Raw genomic sequence first — 24565 nt, 5'->3', positions numbered from 1 at the left:
TCTGGAAATACTTTAGCCATTACCTGCAGAATGGTTATAACTGGCCTGGGACTGGTTGCACCTTATCTTGTCCGTGTTTTAAACGTGCTGATATTAATTGCAGCAGAATTACTTCAGAATGAATTTTATTTGCTAATATGAGCCAGCTAACTTCTTTTCTTCTCAAACTTTATATTTGCATCCTTCACACTCTTCATAGGACAAATTATTTTTTTTTGCTTGAATGTGTTTTTTTCTGAGAGGGGAAGGGGAAATAAACTGTTGATAAGCTGTTTCCTCAGATCTCCTTACACACAGGTAATAACTTTGCTAGTCCAGCCAGGCTGGGTTTCAGTGCTGACAGAGACCTGTAATATAAAAAATGAAGTACTGTAGGTAGGACTGTGTTCCCAGTGTGTTCGTGCCAGGCTCTGTGCAGCTGTTCAGCATGTTGAACTGCAGCAGAGGGTAGGGAATTCAGCATGTTACACTGGGGAAGCATATATTCAAACGTATTCTTGGTGAAATACAGTTTGATGGTGTTTGGGAGAGTGTTTAGAGCTGCTGGTAGTTGTGTCATTTTGAGAAATTTCAGAAAAACGGAATAGTGTGCTTTAAAAATGGGTGGTTGCTCAAAGGTGGCTTTAAAGTAGAATTTCCTCTTGGTTCTTCAGTGTGTGCGATTTAAAATCCTCTTCACTCTTGGTGAGGTGGGAAATCAAGGTGTGCTATGTGATTAGATTTTGGAAAAAAGTGATCAATGTGTGTAGTCTCCTTTTTTTTTTGTCTTATGGTTCATTCAGTTCTTCCTGTCTCTTTCCTTTCCAGAAGGGAGGAGGACATTTCATTTGGACCTTTCCCTTTCAGATTTCTGAAATCATATTTTCTAAAATTATCTTTTAAATGTGGTGTGCAATTGCCCTTGGACAACCACTAGAATATGTACAATAGAAACATCCATTGATGCTCTTCTAGCTTATAGTATCCTTGTACATATGCAATCTTAAATTATATAGATGGAATTAGGATTGAAGTTAAATGCTTCCTTTACATTCCTTTATACAAAGGAATCGATTAAATTGCAAAAGCAAATGTGTAGTAACTTTTTGTTTTCCTGAAGCTATGGGTGGACGTTATGTCTTGCAGTGGGGAGTTTATGAAACAGATTTCAATGTTGTTATACTGTTATGTGCAAATATTGAAAGAAAATTCTTATTTGTTTCAATATTCCCCAAATGATACATGCAGATGGATGGATAATCTGCTTTTCGAGTTGTTTGTGATATTTATACAGCTCAAACTTCCTAGACATATGAAGTTGTTTGCTATCTTATAGTGAATTTTCATATTTTTTTCCTCTGCATGTATAAGTTTAAAGCAAACTTAATTACATTATTCTAATTCTCACTTTAAGTAGCACAAATCTTTTAAGTCAATTAATATACACCGTGATTGTCAGAGTACTTTGAAGAACGGGCTGCAGGACTGCAAAAGTTTTCTTAAAATATGGGGGCAGCTTTTTCTTATGTGACATCTACATACAGAAGTCCAATGAATAGATGGAAGATAGAGAAGAACTACACTTCATAATTCAGTTTGTTCAAACGGGTGTTCAAAAGCTCTTGGTGGTAAAAATCCAGTTTAAGAGTAATAGGAGCTAGTGTCTTTAGCAGAACAACTGTAGGCTTCACCTCTTTTTCTTAATTGCTTTTACAGCTGCCTCTGAGGTGCAGTATGGCAATTCAAAACTAGATAGCAGCTGTGTCTCCTAATTGTAGGAAGTTAATTGTATGCCATTAAAACTATATGGGAACATTTTGGAGGACAGTCTTATAGGAATCTTGATGAGTGAGAATCCTTCAAGTGAGTGACAAAGATGTTCTGTAAGATGTGTTTTAAAGATTTGATGAGGGTTTAGCATGGATTTCATGCCCTCCTCCAACAAAAAAAGACAGTTCAGCCCTACAATGCCCTTTGGGAAAGGAGTCTTGACTGTTCCATCTTAGAAGGTTGCCAAACATGGCCACACAGAGGTTTCTTTCATATTCACTGCACAACTTGACGGAGCCAAACACCAAATTGGTGGAGGAACAATGTCGGGCATCTCAGCTGAGCCCTACCTGGTGCAGGGACTGCAGCAAATTGCATTCTGTTCTCAAGGTTTTATTTTAATCCATCTCATTTTTAAGTCTGTGGTCTCTTTGATTGAATCTTCCTCGGTTGTGTGGATTTGTATTTTTGTTTGCTGTTTTTTTATTGAAGAGTGCTGTCTTTTTTCCATTAGTCCAGTACCTGCAGTGGGCTCTAGAACAAACTCTGTGTGAGTTGGTGGGTTTATATACAAGCAGGCGCTTGACTCTAATGGCAGTCGCTGGGAAGGGAATGCAGGCAGAGCATGTTGAACGTGAGTCTTCAGATAAAGAAGCTGTTGATTATCTCCAGTGGTAGCACAATAGTTTACTTTTTCTTTTGTCCAGAAAATGCAGTTATTTCCTGCATAAGAGCTGCTTTGTGTGCCGTTTGGGTGCTGCCTCAGGAATGTTGCTCAACCCAGATACTAAACCTACCTGTCTGACTTTACAGTGAACTTGAAAAATAATCCAGCAGTTTTTACTGTGTTGGGCTAACATACAAATTTGGTTGTTTTTTTAATTGATGAATCAAGCATCTTCAGAGCTCACTAGGAACCAGGTGCCAGGTATGGGCAGGGTGAGGTGGGGGGACACGAGGGGCTGCTTGTGCAAGCCTGGCCGCCCAGCTGGTGCAGCACACCAGGAACGTGCTCTCCTGGAGCTGGCTGCATGCTGGTCGGTACCTAATGGCAATGGGATTGATCTTGCACTGCTCTCTTTTTCACCCTTCTCTCCCTTCTGTTTTTACGATACAGCTACAGTCAGAAATCTGAGAGAGAGGCCGATTTGGTGGAGCAAGGCTGTCTGTTTCAGTGGCACTTTGGAGTGTTTCCAAATACTCATTTTTCCTGTTTATCGAATGTGGTTTGGGTGAGAATATGAAAGTATTGAATGCTACTGTTAAGCAGCAACTAACTTTTTAATTACAACAGCAAAAAATTATATAAAAAAATTATATAATTGAAGGTCTCAAACTATAGTAACATCCCCTGGTGCTTTATTGGAAGCTTTTCTTAATTTCTTGGAAAGAGACTTAGCTTCTGAGAACTGTTGGTGAGGAACCAGCAGTAAGCAAGCCAGTGCTCTCCTAGACACTGTCAGGAACTGTGAGAGGTGATGTAGGTCCCCAAACATGGTTTGGGGGTTTGTGTTGTTGTTTTTTTTTTTTTTTTTTTGTTTTTTGTTTTTTTATTTCAGCTATTATAGCTCTGTGTGGGAAGTATTTCTGTAGGTGGGGGACCACATTCTTTTGTTTAGATGTACAGACACATTGTAATTGAAATAATGAAAAATTATTGATGCTGGACTTTTCGTTGCATGCTTCAAACAGTCAGATCTATATCCATTTTTTTCCTCAAGGGTCTGTATGAGTTGCATAAGAAACAAAATGGTGAAAAACTAGTGGATGTCCAATAAGCTACTGGTTTGCTTAATCTCTAATATGGTATGTCATCGTTTCTACTTACCAATTAAAAGGATATTGAAAGGATGGTGATGATTTTTTCTCTCTAAAACTTCTGTATAAAGAGAAACTGAGAAGATGAGAAGTGTTTCTCGTGGAAGAAAAGAGTGCAGAACGTGTTTAAGTTAGATAAAATAACAAATGGTTTAGGTGATGTGTAAGATGCTGCTGCACTTTTGTTTCACAGTATTTGAAGAGTGGGATGTGGAATTTTTTTTGTGAAGTATTTTAATACAATGTAGATAAATTGTGTAGCTTGTTGTCAAAAGAATAAGATAAGGGTTTAGTGTCTGTTCTGTAGTGTTATCAATACCCGTCACTTCTGTAATAAGTTGAATGCTTTTCTGCCCTAGAAGTTAGGCTGCTCTGTTAAGAGATCAGGCTAAGCCCTGCAGTGCATGCAGAAGAATCCATCTTTGTTTACTTTAGGAATTTTAGGTTGTTTTGGGTTTTTTTAAACACTTGTCCCTTCATAAGTTTGCTATCGGATTAGTTCCGGTTTCTCTGTGTTGATGGGTATGTATTGGTTGAGTTGTGTCAGGTCATAGATCATCAGTTGTTTTGTCAACGTGTCTATCCAGCCGATTTTCAGTGAGATGTACGTTGAGTTTCAGAGTGCCACAAATAGAGTTAATGAGCCCACTAAGAAATATTACTTGGCAAGAAGTGAAACGGGTCTGGGCTTGGATCTTCCTGAATTGTTCTGTGGTTGAGCCTTTGCAGGAGTTGTATCATGAAGTTCATGCTGTTAGTTTTCACTGTAGACTTCCAAACAACTCGTCTTCTTTCAGTTTAATAGACATGAGGGGTTTGTGGTTTTTTTTGGCTGAATGTTCATATGTGTTGATTTCAACTGTTTTGAAGCAAAGCAGTTGGTGCAGATGACAGGCAGGCGGTGAGAGCTGGGGAGTCGATGTGCAAGCCTTCGGCTTCTGACTCCTGTCAACAATAATGTGGAATTTCTAAATGCCACAGACTTTATTTATGTATGTAATATGTGGTATTATCTTTTAAAATACATGCCCCGAGTCTCTCTTGGATGCATTACCACAGCAGTTTAAAAGTTCCTAATTAAACTATACATAATGAGATGTGCGTGCTTTATTGCATGAAGCCTCGTGCTCTTTAATTTTTCTGGTAAACCACTCATAAGCTGTCTTCCTATCTGCTTCCTTTCCTTCTCATCTGGTTAGGTGGCTCCAAGCTTTATGGGTTTTTAAGGTCATGCTTAAAACTCATGGTTGAGTGAGTGTTTCTGTAGCCCTTGGACTTGATTTGATGTAATCTTCTGTTATCTCTTCACAGATGTGTTGGTTTAGTTTCATAGCCTGCAGCAAAGGTGAGTTAGTGTTTCATTCCTACCTGGAGCCTTTGACAAGTGCAGAGAGGAGAGTATGAGGATAGTGTTGTAAAACACCAAAGATCTCTGTCTGCTTTTATTCTGGATTTATAAATTAGAATGATAATTAAAATAATGGGAGCATGTACTGCTGTACTTGATTTCTCATGGGAATAGGGAATAGTTTTTGAGGGTGCTGATTATAGAGAAGATGCACATGATGAGAGAGCGCTGCTTTTGCCACATGATGGTGAGGTGCAATGTTCACTCTTGCTCTTGGGTATTCTTCAATTCTTCTGCTTTAAAGTCTTTTTGAAGTTTTGTTAAAAAAAAAAACAAAACAAAAAACCCAAAACAAAAACAACAAAAAAAGACCCAACACCACAAATCAGTGGATATGTCCTTTATTAACTCTGGAATCTGAAGAGCTGTAATTTGCAGGCTGCTATAGCAGAAACTTGAAATATCTCTTGCTTCAGAAGAATAGACTTTCAGTTATGCTGAAATTTGGTAACTACAGTGGAAACATAACAAGGGTGCAGTGGCTTACATGTGTGTGTGTGGCAATATTGTTCTCCAGCGGCATGCAACAACAGCCAACATGGTGATGACCTCAAGGTACAGCCTAGATGTGTCCATTTTGGCATGAAAAGGTGATTGGTACTGTCAGTATCAAAATGTTATAAAAAATCTGGCTCTGTCAGACTTAGGCACGACAATGAATGGCTTCTGAAGTAGCAATAGATGCAGATCATTCTGGATAACCAGTTAATACTGAGATGCTTCTGTCTTCCACCAGCTTTCTTGGGAACAGGGTACTTGTGTTGTGCTGTGGAGTGTTATCATGATGGTGTTGTGATTACATGGGATGGAGACAGGGCTGCTGTAGTTAGAAGACCCAGGCACGTGAGGCAGGGAGGCTGCTGGCATGCGCTGTGCCTTCACACCTTTGCTGTGGTTAATGCTGTTAGTTTCAGCCCCAGTTACAGAAGGGTATATAGTCTCTTTTCATCTTACTTTATTTGGGTTTTAACATAAAATAGGCTTAGTGAGAACTAGAAAGCAGAATTGTGAGTACTGGTCCTAACAGCTGGCAACCAGCATATGTATGTGTGTATATATAATTTTAAAAATATTTTTAAGCAGAAATGTTGGGCTCCCGCCTCAAAAGGAGACACCTCATGTGCTTCACAGGATCTCCTTTGTGCTGACAAAATGACTACTATCTTCAGCAGTTACAATTTGCCTGGTGTGCTGTCTTTTTTTGTCTTAGAATGAAATTTTGGCCATGTCTGTGTTCTTGATGTACAGCCTGTGTTTCAAGCCTGGCTATGGTTCTTAATCCCAGAGAGTAATCCTTTCATTTTGAAGTGCAATGTTAGTCTTAATTTTCCTGCAAAGGTAACATGAGTGATAGGTGGACTTTAGCTGTCTGTCGTGGCTGCCTTGGAAGCAGCAGAAGTATGAGAGCTATTTATTGCAGTGGTGCTCACACAGCGTATGGTGGTTGGGTGTAGGTGGAGAGATGGAGGCTGCATACAACCATCAACGGTGACAGAGTGGTCTGGGAGGGTGACATTATGGACTAGAAATAAGTGGTGGAGGTGGAAGACAAACATAACTGTCCATGGATACCAAAATGTCTAGTGGCATGCTAGGAACTTCTGCTGAAAAGCTGTCTGCTATGGGATGGCAGCGCAGAATATGCGCACTGAAATAAGTAGCAGATGCTATGGGCTGTGCATTGTGAAGAAAGAGGAGATTAATCTGCAGCTCAGCTTTTCTTGATGAGTTTAGAAGATGAGACATGAGGCGGAGGTGATTGGGGAGGTGTTGCAGGGTTCACGAGCTCAGAGCTTGGACATAGTACCTGCATGGGAAAGCACCTGTTTGTACAGCTAGACTAGGAGTGGACTATGACAGTGGCTTCCTTGTGGTAACAAACAGTCTCGAGACAAGAAGGGAAACAACAGTTGGAACCTTCACTGGGGCTGAAATCAGTGATCAGTGTAGGTTAGCATTGGAGCCTCTGTCTCGGACAGTGAGTACTGAGTTGTGAAACTGGGTCCTGGGGGGTTATGGACCAGGACGACAGACCTTGCAGCTCTTGTCTCCAGCACCGAGTTTTGCAAAACCTGGTAGGAAATTATGAAAAAACCCTTGACCTAGCCTGGAAGGAGCCCCTCATTTCTGAGAGCAGAAATAAAATACTTTGTACTGTAGTTCTGTGAGTAATGGCATTTATGAAACTCGTGGTTTTATTTTTTTCTCCTCACCAAGGCTTTGCATTCTTGTGGAGTTATCCACTGTCTAAATGCGGGTTCAGATTGGAAGCACACTTGCAGCTAGGGCTGTCCTCTAGTATGAGATACAACAGTAATGATCTGCATGGCTTCTACCAGTCTAACTGCTGTGAAGAGTCTTAGATTTGATTTGAGGTAAAATGTTGTGTTTTCTGGGCATGTATTGGGGGAAAAGGGGCTGCAAGTTCTTAAGCATTTGAAATATGACAAAAGGGCCCATGCTAGAGGAATGTAAAATGTCATTCCGTATTCTCACTTTGCAACTGAGTAAGCCTATGAAGATTGTTTAATCAATATATAATTTGCTCTCTTTTATGCTTGTTTCAAGTACTAGCAAAGTAAAGCAGTAGTCTGCTGTGTAATACTATGAAATACTCAGAATTGTGGATCCTGATTTTTTATAGATGGTCATCAGTTCATCCTCCTCTGTTAAAGAGCATTTCCAATACTGAATTTAAGGTTCAATACAGACAAATTTGATGGAAGTTTGTTCAAGTATGGTAATGAAAGCTGAGGCAGGAGCATCAAGACACTTAACCTTGCTGCTAATAAAAGGCTTACTTGTCTTCTGTTATCCTCCCACTGTAAAACAGTCTAGAGTTTAAAGAAGCTAATTTTTGTGAACCAGTGGGAATAAAGTTTCAGTTTCAAGCTTTGTCCCACCAATGCTCTCTTGTGCTCTTCTCCCTCGGGCCACCCCCCACCTTTTCTTTGCGAGCTTGGCAAGTAACGCTGCTTGTTACTGCTACGTGCAGGCTGATAACCATTCAGGAGGGTTTTGTGTTCTGGCTGGCTAGCCTGCTGTTCTCTCTTGTCTCCTCTGAGGCTCAACAAATGGTTTCTGAGACCTTGTCAAGCCCCCATAATAGCACATTTGGGATTACAGCATAGCTTTATTCATAGCTGCAATTTTTTTTGTTGGGTACAAGGCCACTAGTGAGCTAGTTGCTAACTTTTGTGTATATTAGGCTTCCTACTCAAGAAATGGCTATTTCAATAAATATACTGCATTTTGCATAGAAGCACATGGAAGTCCTTAGTAGCTTTTATGGGGAAGGTAATGGACAATTTAATATTCTACCTTTTTAATAGAGAAATCTACTGATGTTGCCCTATTGTGTTTTGCATACTCTAGTGAGAGTGACTTGAGCATATGAAGACTAGGATACCAGAGTCCTTGTAAAATGATATTCAATACTTGTACAAAAAGATACTGCTGTTTAGACAACAGTTTCTATTCAACTGTCTTAACTACCTTGAATGTTAAGTGAATAATATGGCAAAACATATTGCACAGTCAGTTTAGAATTTGCAGGGAGGAACTATAAGCCAGGATTAAAGCTGCAGATATCTTCTTGAAAGGACAAAATGTTTGAGAGAACACCAGTGATTTTTCCCAACTACAGATGATAGTCTAAACATCCAAAATTAAAATTAGTCTTGAAAAAAATGAACGTTTTGTGAACAGGGAAGAACACAGCTAAAGGTCACTGAAACAATCTGCCTGTTTTTCTGGGAAGGCTGCGTGCTTGTAACACCTTGCATACAAGATGTTGACATTTGAATAAAGGACACTTGAGAGCTGTGCTGAAAAAGAAGACTCAATTCATTACTGTGTGCATAATACCTGCGGCTGAGAATTTGAATTACAAAAGGATCTGAACTGTAGCAACCCCCTGATTCCACCTTGTGTTCCTGGGCAAGGTGTGTTTTCTGGGAGAGGCATAGCCTTACCCTGTGAGGGGGGGCCCTGGTTGCAGGTGTGCTTTCAGTTACACTTTGCATTCAGACACTGGATATTCCCACAAGGAAGCCTTGGAAAGTCAAGTTTCATCCACTGCTGTTCTCATGGAACTACAGTGCAATGTATGGAGCATAACAAAAGCAACTGGAAGAAGCTTTACCGGAGTGGACTTCAGGACAGCAAGGCAGCAAATTTGTCCCCAGGTGTAATTTGAATCTTGCCTAACTTTTTTGTACTTGAACTGCTTGACGTTCAAACTTTTTCCTTTGGGGGTGACCGTCAATCCCGTTTAAGCAGGATTGAACAAAACAACCCCTCAGAAGAGGTAAATATATTAACAGTGCCATTCACTGTTATGTTAGTGCAGTCTTTAAAAGCTCAACTGGAAGCTTCTATGACTGCTAGATGAGTGTCAGATACTGAAAGACTCAAAGAGTAGCTGTTGCAACACTAAGCTCTATGGTTAGAATTCTAGGCACATATAAGGGGGGAAAAACAGCACTAGGACTGCGTTTCCATCTGCCTGATGAGTTTGCCTATGCTCTGTGAGGCTACAAAGCAGAAAATACAGCAGTGAGTGGCTTGTTAGCCTCAATTCATTTAGGTGGATGCTCTGTCAGGGAGGGCTCCCACGGCAAAACTTTGGGACAGTGAGTAGCTGCTTACTAAAATAGCTAGTCAGGGTAGCCACAGTGGGAGCATCCACTCAAAAATTAGCACGCAGTAGGAGGAAAGAGCAGATTCAAGCTGTTACTACTGAGGGCTGTCTGTGACAAACATGGTTTGTTCTTTGCTCCTGTAGTTGCTGAATCTGTACAAGGTTAAGAAATCTGCTGAAAACCACCTGACTTCAGTTAAAAAAGAAAAAGGGCATGAGGGGGTCTGGTGATGGGAGGAGATGGCTTTATAAAGCTAAAAGAGCCAAGAAGGTGAAATGTTGCAAACTGTTTGGGAACCACTTTTGCAGCTTTGCTGGGCTCTGATTGAGTACATCAAGATACACTGTAAAATCATCAGTTACAAAAATTTGACATGGTGGAATAGCAGAATAAAGGAAGCCCTTGTTCTGTGAAAAATTAAGTCTTCTATGAATGGTGAACATAGAAAGAGAAGGTAAGTGATGGTAGGCTAAGTGTAAAACTGTAGTATGAGAGCTTCCTGACAGCCTCCCCCCAGTTCCCATATAAGCCCTCAAAAACACACCCACGAGTTCCCCTCACCTTGAGAAACTACTTGAAAGGGGCATGAAATTAGTCTTCCTTTTTCTTCCTCTTTTCTGATGCATTGGTAACACAGTGCTATCTGTAAAACCAGGGCACCACTGACCTGTGAAAGAACTGTTAAGAGAAGTCAGCCAGAGAGCAGCTTTCTTTTTGACTGCATTATGAGAGAACTTAAAGGATTGGAGGCCAAGGAATACATTGGAGGATCTGTCTCAGATTGCAGTGTTTGGGGAAGGGGCTATTTGAACAAACTGAGGTGAAGAGCAGTCAGATGTCAAGATGAGATGTGTTTGCATGTCTGAAGGAGAAAGAAACAAGAAAATTACTAAGCGTAACGTTTAACTCAAGCATAATTGTCGCAATCATGGGAGACTGGAAAAGAGGCAGTGATGAGATCAGTTTTTCAATGGACTCTTTGGAAGAGTGGAAACTAATTGGTAAGCTGAACCGAGAGTGAAGGTAGTGGACACATTTAAGGTGTTGAGATGAAGAAACAACAGCCTTATAAAACACATTAATCACCTCTTAAGTTTATTAAAATCCTTTGAGTTAACATACAAGGTCAGGCAACATAGTTGGTGTAGTCTGTCTAGATTTCCAGAAGGCATTCTGTCAGGTCCCCTGCCAAAGACTTAAGCTACGCAGAGATGGTCCTTTGGACAGAGAAGCTAGATGTGAATTAATGGTGAGAGGTCATTAGTGGCATCTCTCAAGAATCTGTGCTGCTCAAAAGCTTTGTTTGGAAATTGCTGTAAACAGTTGGGAAGCAGCTTTGCTGATGAGTGAGTGTTACTTGGGATAGAGAAGGCAGATTGTGAGGGCTTGGCCTTCAATATCATAAAGTCCTTCTCCAATAATAATATATCATACTCATTGATGTGAAGTGATGTCTAGGGGAAAAATGGTCCTTTCTTTACTCACACAACAGGAACCTCTCAATTTATTATATAAGAAAAAGATTTTGGAGTTTATAATGACAGTTTTGTGAAAGTGCCAGCTCAGTGTAATTGGTAGAAGCAGAGACAATCACCAGACTTAGTAGCAACAGAGTGGAGCACAAGAGACAGTGTCATTGTTGCTGTAAATTCTATTTTCAGTATTGTAGGCACTTCTAATCCTTCCATCCTAGGCAGGGTGCAATAAACCTAAGGAGGGCCAGCAAGGATACTTAGAAATGTGGAGCAGCATCTGTATGAAAAATTCAGTTGCTCCAATAGACTCTTTTGTCTGTAGGAGTGAGAGTCTCTGAAGTCCTGAGTGTCTTCGAGACGGTAGGAAACAGTCGTTCAGTGACTGGATAAATTTATGAAAGATAAATCCATTAAGGGCTGTTAAAGAAGAAAGTATGATCTGTGAACCTGTATGCTGGTGATTGTTAGGCAAATTTTAATTTCAAAAGCTTCTCTTGATAAGATTTTTTTTTAAGCAACAAATATGTTGTTTCTTCCATGTAAACCAAATAATTTCACAGACTTGACTGCTGAGGAAAAATGTACCGAAAATAGAAATTACCTAGTGAATTTATGGTTTTCTGAAGTTTAAACTAGTGCTTTAGCTCTGTTTGTTGTTTGCTTTTCAGAACAGATGCTTTGAAATGCTCTGCTGTCTTCATGCAGCTTCTAGTTTCTGAAGTGATACAAACGCTGGTGTGACTTAAGAGCAATCTGAAAGTAGGAAAGTGCAGATGAGGTACCGCAATCTTTCCCTTTCTAGAGAGCTTGCATAGATATCTCTTTGACTGTTTTATGTAAAAGTACTGGTAAGACTGCCCTGTCCTTTAATAAAGCAGCATAGAGCTTAGAGCCCTGAGGGCGTTGTTGCTGCCCATAAACTATTTTCCTCATAGAAATGATCTTTGTAATTGTGTGGTTCTGAAACTTAATTTTTTGGGCTGGCTGTCAAATTAGCCTTGTGGAAGAGGGAAGAGAAGATACTCAAATCCCAGGGATTCTTCCTTCTTTGTGTTGGAGTTAGTTAGGGGTAGGTGGAGGGGCTGGCTTGTTTTTAATTAATTAAAATTATGGCCAGCTATACTACTTGCGGTTTCATCACCACAAGAAGGCAAGGAGTGAAGCGAGTGGCATCTTGCCTTTTCTTCTCCATCTGTCCTGTACCCATTCCTTTGTCTTGATCTTTCCACATACTTCCATGCTGGTTTTGATACTCATCATACCCCACTGTAGATTAACAGAATTTGCAACCAAGGAAGAAAAGAAATGGATAGTTTTTGCTGAATGCAGGAGGTGAATTTTGCTACGGAGGAGTGTGGAACAGATCAGAGTTCACTTGAGGGGAGAGACTTTCTGGCTGGGAGCAGCAAGGAAGACATGTCAAGAAAGGGCTGTTCTTTTGACAGCAGCAAATTCGTAGATCAGAAGAACCGCATGTACAGTGTCATTGCATTTACTTGGTTACTTTGAACTTCTTGCCAAACTACATGTTGTGGTGAAAGGTGCTAATTTAAAAAAAAAAAATCAAAGAACAAAAGGAATAAAGTGAATCAGTAATTGCCATTCACTACATAGTATCAGCTGTCTCAGCAGCCGTAGTGTTTATTGGCTTGCTGTTGATGGTTTTTCCTCCAGCTGTGGAAATGACCTTTTCTTTACCCACAAAAAGGTCTGATTACTGAAGGATTTGTTTTGAAGTAGAAAATATTCTCAGCATAAGCCTTGGTATCTGATAAGAATAATGATTTTCTGGCACAGCAATCTCGCCATGTCCTGTAAGTATTTTGAAGATGGAAAAAGTATGAATCTCTGAGTTAGAACTTTAATAAATTCAGTTTTGTTAGTGCATTTTCCACTGCATTAATTTCTTTGTTAGCATTTTAGTGGGTAATATGGGTCTTTATTTTCACATCAGATCTTGTAAATTTAGATCCAGGTCCATGAAATGTGCTCCTTGTACTCTTCTGTCCTTTTGTAAAGTTCTTTTTATTTGTCTTAAAGCACACTGTATCTAAAGGTTGCATACTGAAGTGTTAACAGGACTTAGTCATGCTGAAACATTATTTTGCCTTTCAGGATAAAATTTATGTTTCTGAGAAGGGAGGCTAATAGCACCAAGAACACAAACTGGTCTTTTTTCAGGCTTCAGAATATGCTGTATTTTACCTGTTTGCACTGATTACTGGGAGGAGTTGCTCAGGATCTCATGAACAGTCTACCCAGCTGTCTGTGACAGTTAACTCTAGCAGATCTTTAGGAACTGAAGGAAGATGAGGTCATGAGCGCAGCGGTGCTTTCCTACTGACACATTTCTGGTATCAAGAATTACTATCTTAGGGTGAAATTAAAAATTGATGTTCTGGATTTCCTTTGTATTACTCACTCGTAGATGTTCTTGCACTGTTTAAACAAAGGGCAAAGAACCTAAGGAGACAAAGGATGTGATGATTATCTTTTTTTGGCCTTACACTTATGTTACTCTATTTTAGTCTGTCATATTCTCTCTGTGAAACCAGTCAAGATGTAGCTGATGTTCCTGATAATAGAACATTTGGGAGCCCATGCACATCAGCAGCAACTTCAAAAATGAGGACATGCCCTTGGAAACATACTTGTTGGAGAAGACAGTGGCTCCTCAGGTGCTGTGCTGCTGCTGTAGGGGTCTTGACCAGCACTGGCTCCGGAGGTGTTTGGTGGGGTTGGCCAGGGAGTGTGCTGGCTGCTCCCTCTTCCAGCCACTGTCTTAGACCATTGGTGAATGCGTGTCCGCACGGCTCTGCTCCTGGTTGTGTGGGGAGGTCTGGTACAGCAGGGCTGCTGTGCTCTTTGCAGGCTCCCGATCCAGCTCTAGCTGATTCTAGACAGTTGATCACTACATTTTTTTTTAAACGTGCTTCTGTGCATTTTTTGATTCATACTTTTTTTGCATATCTCGTGCTTGAAGTTAGGGAAGTAGAAGATAATGCTTGCTACTGTAGAAACATGGAAACAATCTGAAATTGCCCCTTTGGGAGTGAGCACTGTTACAGATGTGTGAAACTGTAAAGCCCATAGTGGTGCTGGCAGCTGGGCCAGGAGAAGTGCAAGGTGCTGCTTCTAGTGGAAAGCACAAATATGTAAGAAGTTCTACTACTTTATCAGCTGTATTTATCCTCATCTGCACATTAACTAGCACCAACTGTTCTTTATTCTCTTCACTGTTTCCTGAAAAGTCTTCACAGGTGACTTTGTAGAGGAGAGAAGAGTAGATGTGAACTACTTGTTTTAGCTAAAACTCTTGACAAAGTACCTCAAACTCCCAGCTTTTCTAACTGGGTTGCATTATTCATGATCCTTTCTCATTTATTAATCCATAAGAGGCTTTCATAACAGAATCTGGATTTTTATCTGATTTTTGGCAGATTTCTTCCTTGAAAGGGACAAGCTAGAATCTATGATGGGATAAACGTTAAGCTGCTTGTAAATACATTTAAATACTCTGGGCTCAAATAAATCTGAACTTGAAAAAGTAGTCATGCTTTAGTTGTGTACCAAGCAGTTTATAATAGAGAAGATAATGTTAATCTATTTTTGATAGGTTTAATATATGTTGTAGGACTACCCAGTTTTTCAAAATATTAAGTGCAGTCAAATGAAGAAACAGTAATTTGGTCTCATGTTTATAATCTGGTATTGCTTCATCCAACTTGTTCTAGCAAATAGAACTGAAATATTTTTGTTTGTACACAAAACAAAACCCACAACAAGTGGTCCTTTGAAAATTAAATATTTTTAGAATAATCTCATTTTGGAAATTATATATAATGCATAGAGTACCAGTAAAAATAAGATTACCTTAAAGAGACCCTCAAACAGCTGTAAGAGAAGGACATGATTTTAGATTATATTGTTTCCGTATTTTGTAAAAGTATACTCAGCTATGACTAGTTTTTCCCCATGAACAGAATTATTTCTGCAGTGAGTGCAGCACTTACCTGTAGCCTTCTAGCAGAGGTGAGTATAATACATCGAGCTGACATGGAAAGAAAATACTCATTAGAAGATGAACAAACTTCAAGCTCATCTCCCTCTTAGTGAGTGCAAAGGACAGGAGTACCTGTGGGGATTAAAATGGTGTTGTTTGGGTTGTTTTTTTTTTTTTAACAGCAAACCTTTGACTCAAAGCAAATTATTGTGCAAAACTTTACTGTTAGTGTCCAGTTCTTTTTATCAACATAATTGTAAAACTTGTAAATGTATGACAGACAGCGGGTTTTGTAAAAATGGAATTACAAAAGGCTGAAGTGGTTATCATTGCTTCACTGTTAGCTTAAGGGTTTTTTTAAGATAGTGATTTATAAGATTTTTTCCTTTATTTTAGGTTTATTTGAAGGTACAGGGTCAGTAGTCAGACTTACTGTATGTACTAAATAGTTTGACAAAAGTTTTGACGTAGAATGTGCTTTCTGGGAAGTCAGGTGCTTATAATGGTATTGCTCAGCCTTTGTGCCAAGTTGTTAGTACCAATTTTTTAGTTGTACAATTTATTTTCTGCCGATGCCCATCACCTTTGGTATTTGGCTGTTACCTTCTATCCTCACACAACTGTAATATCTCATTCTGCACAGCTATCCCTGTCCAGCTTTGGGCATTTAAATGTATAAAATTATAACCACCAGGTTTCATATGTTTAATTGTTTTACAATTTGAAACTTTTTCCAGTTTTGGCCAGTCGGGTTGCTTCCTTCAGTTCTAAAGGCTGTATATCTTGGATGTGCTTGTTGAGGTTCAACCCTGGTAGGGGGGTTAGGCCCACACAGCTGCTCCCTCCCTGCAGTGGGATAGAAGAGAGAACTGGAAGGGTAGAAGTACAAAAACTCATGAGTTGAGAATGCGGCTCTGTAAGCACTGCTCAGCTGTAACTAAAGCATGGGTGTGTTATCAGCATGATTTTAATCACAAATCCAAAACAGCCTCATAAAACCTACTGTGAAGAAACTAACTCCATCTCAGCCAAAACCAGTACAGTGCTCCAGTGTCCACTTTGAAAGTACACTGTTCTCGACCAAGGTGCCGTAGTCTTTGGGGGACATAAATCAACTTCCTTTAGGGATGAAAGGGGTTTGTTAGGTCTCTGTGGGTTTCTGTGTGAAATCACAAAGCACACTGGAAGTTTGTGGAATCTGTGAAAACCATTGAAATCCCTTGGGTAGAATGACTTTGTTCTTGATTTGTGGCATTCGTACAAATCATTTGTAGGCATAGATACCAGTAGTTATACTACTGAGGAAAAATCCAATTCTAAAGGCTTGTTCTTTTTCACAGGAATGTCACCTTTGGGTTTCCTTTATATGCTGCTTACAAGTAGCAGTATCTGTGTATTGCTTTATAGAATCATAGAATCACTTTGATTGGAAAAGACCTTTAAGGTCATCAAGTCCAACCATTAACTCTACCAAGTCCACCTCTAAGCCATATGCCCAAGCACCACATCTACAGAGCTTTTAAATACATCCAGGGATGGTGACTCAACCACCTGCCCGGGCAGCCTGTTACCAATGCCTGACAATGCTTTCAGTGAAAAAGTTTTTCTTAACGTCCAGTTTAAACCTCCCCTGGTGCAGCTTCAGGCCATTCCCTCACGTTCTATCAGTAGTTCTTTGTGAGAAGAGAGCAGCGCCAGCTTCTCTGCAGTGTCCTTTCAGGTAGTTGTAGGGAGCAATAAAGTCTCCTCTCAGCATCCTTTCCTTCAACCCCAGTTCCCACAGCTACTCCTCATAAGACTTGTTCTATAGGCCCTTCACCATCTTAGTTGCTCTTCTTTGGATCCACTCCAGCACCTCAATGTCTTTCTTGTATTGAGATGCCCAAAACTGAAACAGTACTCAAGGTGTGGCCTCACCAGTGCAGAGTACAGATGGAAATCACCTTCCTGGTCGTGGTTGCCACACTATTTCTAATAGAAGCCAGGATGCTGTTGGTCTTCTTGGCCATTTGTGCACACTGCTTGCTCATATTCAGCCACTTGTTGATCACTAACCCCAGGTCCCTTTCCTGTGAGCAGCTTTCCAGCCACTTTTCCCTGAGCCTATAGCATTGCTTGGGGTGGTTGTGACCAAAGTACAGGACCTGACAGTTGGTCCTGTTGAAGTTTGTACAACTGACCATGGCCTATTGATCCAGTCTGTTGAAGTCTCTCCGAAGAGCCTCCCTACTCTCAAGTAGATCAGCACTCCCACCTAACTTGGTGTCATCTGCAAACATACTGAGGGTGCACTCTCTCCTCATCAAGATCACGGATGAAGATGTTACACAGAAGTGGTCCCAGTATTGAGCCTGAGCTTTAGTTTTACGAGCTATAGTATGATGTCCTTTTTTTTAAGAGACCGTTACCATTGCACACATTGCAAATACTAGAACAAACTCTAAATATTGAATAAAGAACAATTACTGTTCCAATAGGATTAAATTCAAAGTTGTGTCCTCACGTGAATCTAAATTACATTGAAAATGAAAATTTTTAAATTTCTCTATAATAAAAGGTCCTCAAAGTTATGTATGTATGCATCCAGAATTGTCCTCTTTATTTTCTAGCTAAATTTTGGAAATCTTGTTAAGAGTTGGTGTTTTGCCAATTACTAGGGCTAGCATGAATGACACAATGTAATGGTTTGAAAGCAAACTAGTGAGAGACTCCAAGTCAGAAATACAATTTAATAGGAAAAATAAAATAAGTGCAATAGTACAAAGAAAAACTACAGAGAGTCAGAATGCAATCTGACACTCTGTTAGTTAGGGTGATGGTAGCAGTCCAGGTGAAGTGGTCTTGTTGAAGTAGTGATCCTGTAGAAAAGATCTGGTAGCTTTTGTCCTCTGGAAATCCAGTGGGTAAGGGACCCTTGTGCTGTCCTGAACCCCAGATTCTATCCAGGTGGGAGCACTTGGCTCCTCCCCCTGGGTGGAGCATCTCACAATGGGTCGATGTCATTTTGTGAGTCATGTGGTGGGTCCTTGACTGCCTATTAACTCCCTCCAGGAGTTTATCTATGAGTCGTGTGCCAAGACATCAATGGGCCCATTAACAGGGAGGAGGACTCCTGCTGGGTGGGAAGGTGTTAACATCTCCCCGGACCTCTTTCCTTATCTGTTGTAGCCTGGGGTGTGAGGTCTGTCCTGGGCAGCTGCTACCCATGATTTTCTTAACAGGCCATCAGCAATGACATAGAGAGTATAGAATACACAGTTTTTGGTTCTACCCACATAAGGATAAACTGGTCCCAGCCCCTGTAACTATGACACACAACCAGCAGAAAGACAAACCAGTAAGTTGACTGTATTGAATATAGAAAAGACATTCCATGAACAATTGTAGGGGGTACAAATAAGTCAATTAGTTCTCACACAATCGATGTTACCTGCAACGATCCCAACAAGGATATTGCATGACCAACTATGGTTGAAACAAATAAGGAACTGAGGTTTCCCATAGATGGAACGGAAACAGCCATGTCAACAAAGTGAGCACATAGGATAACGGTGGCCACATGGGCAGCTCTCACCCTCCTAGCCTGTGTTTACAAAGGTCCAAGCTGACTGGGGCCCAGTTGCAGGGAGAGTCAGGAGGTCCTGCCTTAACCAGGAAGCTCTGTGAAGCGTGTCTACTCCACAGACAGATACTCCTGACTCCCTGCCAGTGGTCCCAGCTTTTATCCCCAAGCAGACCCCTGACCTTTGTCAACTCAATGCGGGACCCCTGGGGCTCATTTCCCTTCTGGCTCTCCCTGCAGGGCCGGCTGCACCCTGGGGGGAAGCCATAAGGCAAACTCACCACCTCTGTATGAAGGGCTGTGGGAATCACCCATATATCAACCTTAATTTGGGGCTCAGGGTTCAGACCCCAGCATTTCACTTGGAAAACAGTATTAGGAGTTAGCTGTATATCTTATATAGTGAATGTACTAGACAGCTGTGGAAGTTGAATCATAAACAATGTTTTTTTTTTAATTTTAGAATCCCACATTGAGCACTTCAGATTGGAAAGGATCTTTAGAAGGCACCTATTTCAACCTTCCACTCAAAGCAAGACCAGCTCTGAAACTAGCTCAGACTGATCAGGGTCTTACCCAGCTGAGTTTTAGATACCTCTAAGCATGAAAAACTCTGTCAAATCTCATTTACTTTCTGACTTGCTATGTTGTTTTGTTTTTTTTTTTTTGTCATGCTATTTAATTGGAATTTTTTTGCCACTTGTGACTGCTATCTCTCATCAATTGGCTGAGCACCTCCAAGAGGAGTCTGACTCCTCCTCCATATGTCCTTATTAGCTACTTGACGGCAGTGATGGGATCTCTCTCTGAATGCTGAGCAAACTTGGCTCTCTCAGACTCTCCCTATGTGTCATGTTCTTCAGAATCCTGCTGCCCTGCTGGACTTGGTCAGTATGTCAGTGTCCTTCTTGTACTGGAAAGCTTAAAACCTAATATGGAGCTCCCAGAAGTAGTTTCGTAGTGCTGAATATAGGGGAATAATCAGCTCTTTCCATCTGCTACATCCACTTCTGCTAATACAGGCCAGGATTTGTCTGGCTGCCTCTGCCACAGGGGCACGCTGCTGTGTTGCCTTCAGCTTGTCCACCAGGACCACCTTGTCTTGCTCTGTAAATCTGCTTTTGACCCAGCTGGCAGTGTCCAGCTGTGTGGGGTTATTCCAAGCTACAGGCAGGTCTTTGCACATGTCTGTGAACTTTCTGAATTCTTCCTGTCTGTTGAAGTCTGTCCAGATGGTGGCTCGGTTCCTTGGTGTATCAGTCATTGCCCCCAGTTTAGCATCATCTGTGGATTTGCTGAGGACACCTTCTATCATGTCCATTTGTTAATGAAGATGTTATATCAGTCCTAATTTCTGCCCCCGAGGGATGCACTAGTATCTGGCAGCCTGAGGGATTTGTACCATTGATTACATCCAATTAAGCCTGGCAGTCCAATTGATTTTTCATCTGTTTTGTAGTTCAACTCTCCAAGCTCTCTAATTTGGCTATGAATATACTATGAGAACATGTCACAAGCTTTGTTAGGGCCAAGGTAACATGCAGTGTTTTTCCCTTTCCCATAGTCCTTTCATTGTATAGGAAAATAGGGTTGACAAGGCACAACTCATCCTTGGAAAAACCCTGCCAGCTGTTCCCAGTCACTTCTTTTCCATCATGGACCTGAAAATATCTTCCCAGGAGGGTTTGCTGCGTGACCTTTTCAAGGACTGGGGTTAGGCTGATTAGCCTATAATATCAGTGAACCTTTTTGACTTCCTCGAAGAGAGTCCTGGTATTTGCCCTTTTCTAATCATCATGAATCTGCCATGATCACCATGACCTTTTACAGACGTTATAGTCTCTTTGTAGTGACATTTGCCAGCTGCGTTAAGCACCCTTGAATGCAGCCCACCTGGTCTCATGGACTTGTTTGTGTGTCCAGTTTGTTGAAGTTGTCTCTAATTTGTTTTTCCTCTACATGCTTTCACCAGGACTGTGCCACTAGGCTTGGGAACATCACACAGCCCACCCACACAAGGGGGAAATCCAATGCCAAGAAGGCACTGAGACCCTCAGCCTCTCTTATGTCCTTTGTACCTTGGTTCTCTACCACAGCCACTTTGAGGGTTGGTAGTTAATAGCTAAAAATGCAAAAATAGAGTTCCTAGTACAAATATTTTAAAGCTGACAGGACTATTAAGTGCTGTGAATATGGAGTTGGAAGAGGAAACAGAGGTAATTCTAATCTTCCAAGTCATCATTTGAACAGGTACCAGTCTGCCCTCATCTTACTGCACTTTCTAGAAAACAATGTATTATTTTGGTGGGGTTTTAAGTGTTTGGTGTGCAGCATTGGCATTTAGTGTAAACGTATAAAATTTTTCATCTTCAAAATTTGCATTTGTGTATTCATATGCTTCCAAAGAACTGAATTACTCCATCTTCCAGTGTCTTCACTGGATGTCATCTGTGACTGGGGTCATTTTCATTTATTTAAAAAAAAAAAAAAAATACTGCTGTGACTTGGCAGAGGAAGCAGGGAATGATGCTGCAAAGTGAAAATGCCAAGTCTCCCAAATACTATAATTTGCTGTCGTAAGTGTTTTCTTTTCATATTCTAACCTATAGCTGTGTAGTTCTGTCATGGTTTAGGGTCAGAGCTGTTCCCAGAACTGTAACAGATGCTCTGTTATCCCCTCTCAACTCCCAGAAGAGAAAGGGAATAATAGAGAGAGACAGATTGGAAAAGTAAAACAACTTTAATGAAAACAATAATAATAATGATAAAATGGAATATATAGCAGTATATACAAACCAAATATTAAACCCGACCACATCTGATGGCAATTAATGTCATAATCACCATTGATGCTGTGGACCAGGCAATGGGGAAGTCCTAGGCTGGACTCAGTGGCAGATGGGAACCAGATTCAGGAGCTGGGTTCTGGAACTGGTTTCAGGACCACGTGGATTGGGATCAAAGGCAGAAGGGATGGAGTCCTCCTCAGATGCCAGCCACTGAAGAGAGCTTGACCCTTGTGATCCCTCAGCTTTGTACTGAATACAACATATATGGGATGGAATGCCCCGTTGGTCAGTTTAGGGTCACCTGTCCTGTTCGCTCCTCCCTGCATGTGCAGCTTTTTTATTTCTGCACCCCCAACATGGTACACAAGACTTAGCAGTGAGCTTGGTCTGCATGCCAACACTTAACCAGTGTGTTGTCACAGGCACTGCCTATAAAGATACACTCTTAACTTTAGAAAGTGCAGTTACTTAGAGACCGAGCTGAAAAGTAAAAACACTGGACAGAATTAGTTCTATTCTACCTCAAACCAGGACAATTTATTGTAAGTTCTTTCTATCTTATGCAGTGGCAGGTTCATGTATTTGTTGTTTGACTCAAGTTTAAGATATGGGGAGGTGGGACAAAAAACCTTAAAAAAATGCTGCAGCTTAACTCCATGTTATCTTTCTCTTGATTTGTAGTTCAAATCTTTGCTGTTGAACAGTATTCTGATACTTAAAGTATAATAAAACCTTAACATGTATGGAAACTCCTCATCTTATCTTGCTGTTAGCAGTGAAGATGTGCTGTTAGTTGGACACTGAGCAAATCCAAGCCCTAAACTGTACATCTGGAAGAGTTGTTCAAAGATAACATGCTCTGCAGCACAAATTTGTCTTTGGCTAGTAAAATGAAAATTCTGTATTTAATGTATTCAGAGAATTGAGGTAGTGCTGCAGAGCCGGAATCATTCCAGCAGTACTGACAGTTGTGCTTACTCAGGATGTGGTACTTTGGACTGTTGATGTTAATGCCATTCTCAAGGGTAGAATTAACAAAAATGGAAGTGTTCTATTCGTAGGTTTGTATTTTAATTATTAGGATTTTCGTATTCTTTAGGGAATAAGATCCATAAACAATTAACAGATTCCTTAGAGTTTTCTGTAGAAGAGATTCTGCATTTAGAGTTCCCTGTGGTAGTTGTAAGACTAGAGCCTATTTCCCTCAAATTTAACTGCAGTCAAATTTTACATTTCCTTGTTTATAAATACAAAACTATTCTGAAATTGTGACCAGTTAATTTTGAATTTGAGAATTTTTTTTAAACTCTAAATTGAGAATTATTGCCACTGATTTGAGGCCTCAATACTTTATTCTGCTATTTTTATGACTCAACTGAATTTTAAGCTAGTTATCCGAATGAAGGGGGTACTACAGTGTTGTCAGTACTTTTCTACTAGATGTACGGTACATGAAGTAAAATAACAGAGCTGATTTTTTTTTTTTAAACTCTCATTTATGTAACAACCTGCCTTTTTCTCCATGTGTAGGATATTTTCTTCCACTTGCTGAACATATGTTTAAAGTATCCTTCTAAATAAAAAGTAGAAATAACAGACATATTAATGCTGAAGCTTTACTCACATTCAGCAGGCATCTGTTCCTACTCCTTTTGATTTAAAAAAAAAATTTTCAGATAGACTGAAGTTTCTGAAGTTTCTTACAGTGCCGTTGTACTTCCAAATATGGTAGGACTTTAAAAAAAGGTAATTGGAAGCGGTGTTATAATAATACCTTAATTGTTTTAAATATTGCATTTTTTATTTTAGTGAATTCAAATTGTAAGAACAAAAGTAGATAGTTGCACTCTTACGATGATTTTGCAGGTCTCTTTGTTTGGTTTTGTCATTAAAGTCTGTTGGACAATGTTGCAGCTACTGGCTTTTTTCAAGTTTATGCCTCTGATGTTGATGTTGTCCCCTGTGAGGAAATTACATTTTTACACAAGGTTGTTTGTGTGACTACAGTGAACACTGCTACTTCCAGCAGCAGTGTGTGAAGTGAGTTTTCTTACCCTTATCACTCTCACAACTGCCTGTTGCTAATGGGGAATATTACTGTGTTGAAGGCGCAAGCCTGCTGAAGTGCAGGAAAATACTAATATATTGGTATGAATATAAGCTAGGAGACTGACCAGCTTTTCTAAGCCTGCTGCTAGGTGGAGGAGCTGCTGAAGTTATTTAACGTCTGATTCCCAGGCAGCAGAGAAAGTGGATGGGTTTTCCCAGCAGGACCTTTCTGTTAGAAGGAAGAAATTTAGTTGAATTATGCTTTGAGTCTTACTGTGCCCTTAAAATGCAAGCTGCTAAGTGGCCAATTTTGTTACTTACAGTTGACTGTGGAAGATGTTTATAAACAGTGTTTTTTTACCCTTTTTTTTTTAAATTGTCTGCCTTTTCCTGTCTTGTCCTTGAACGTCTCTTTATCTTCAGAGAGAAAATTGCCCATATGCAAAACCATGGGGGAGCTGTTTAAACTGTGTTATGATTCTAAGCAGACTATTGGCATAATATTTTTGGAAGTTGTGTAAAAAAAGCTTGGTCACTCTGTTAGGGTTGGCATCGTAATGTTGTTGTAAACTCTTATTATTCCCTTTTAAAAACTACTTTTCCAAATTCCCTTGGATCCTAAGGAATTACAGTAAGTTTTATAAAGAAAATCCCACTTGGCTGCAAGGTAGAAGTAAGATTTTCTTACATTTGTTAAAAGTTGGTACTAGAGGTGTAGTGGGTAACCATGGTGTGTTACCAGCCTCAGCCTAGGACAGATGTTAGGAATCGGTTTATTACTTTGTATCTCAGCGGTGCCTGCAGAATTCTGGGAATTTAAAGTCTTGGAAGTCTTTGGTCATTTTTTTTCAAGTTCTGGAGGAGAATGTAGCATGGTGCTAAGTGCTTTGTCCCTAAACTTTAATTTCTTTTCTTTTTACTGTGCTTATATTTTCTCTAAATTGCTTGGGTAGGCAGAGGAGAGGGCAGAGGCCACCTGCTATGGGCTCCTGCATGCAGCACCTGGGCAGAGCAAATGGAAGAAGATGAATTTTCAAATATTTCTTACGTCATTGTTTTGTGGAGACCG

The 24565-nt window shown here is 40.3% G+C and overlaps 1 protein-coding gene across 1 annotated transcript in view; it reads left to right on the top strand.

Moving 5' to 3' along the window:
* Window positions 1-20165: 20165 nt before the first annotated feature.
* The window catches only part of CDK8 (cyclin-dependent kinase 8), a gene marked incomplete at its 3' end in the record, with an annotated part of 58999 nt that continues 54599 nt past the window's right edge, over window positions 20166-24565 (top strand). Inside the window, exon 1 of the mRNA XM_008938219.1 lies at window positions 20166-20191. Coding sequence (XP_008936467.1) covers window positions 20166-20191 — 26 coding nt within the window. The remainder of the gene's footprint in view (window positions 20192-24565) is intronic.

Source organism: Merops nubicus, unplaced genomic scaffold (genome assembly GCF_000691845.1).
Source record: "Merops nubicus isolate BGI_N331 unplaced genomic scaffold, ASM69184v1 scaffold4294, whole genome shotgun sequence".
NCBI classification, from domain to species: domain Eukaryota; kingdom Metazoa; phylum Chordata; class Aves; order Coraciiformes; family Meropidae; genus Merops; species Merops nubicus.
Note: the sequence above shows the minus strand (reverse complement) of the source record. Positions and strands in the feature narration are given on the sequence as shown.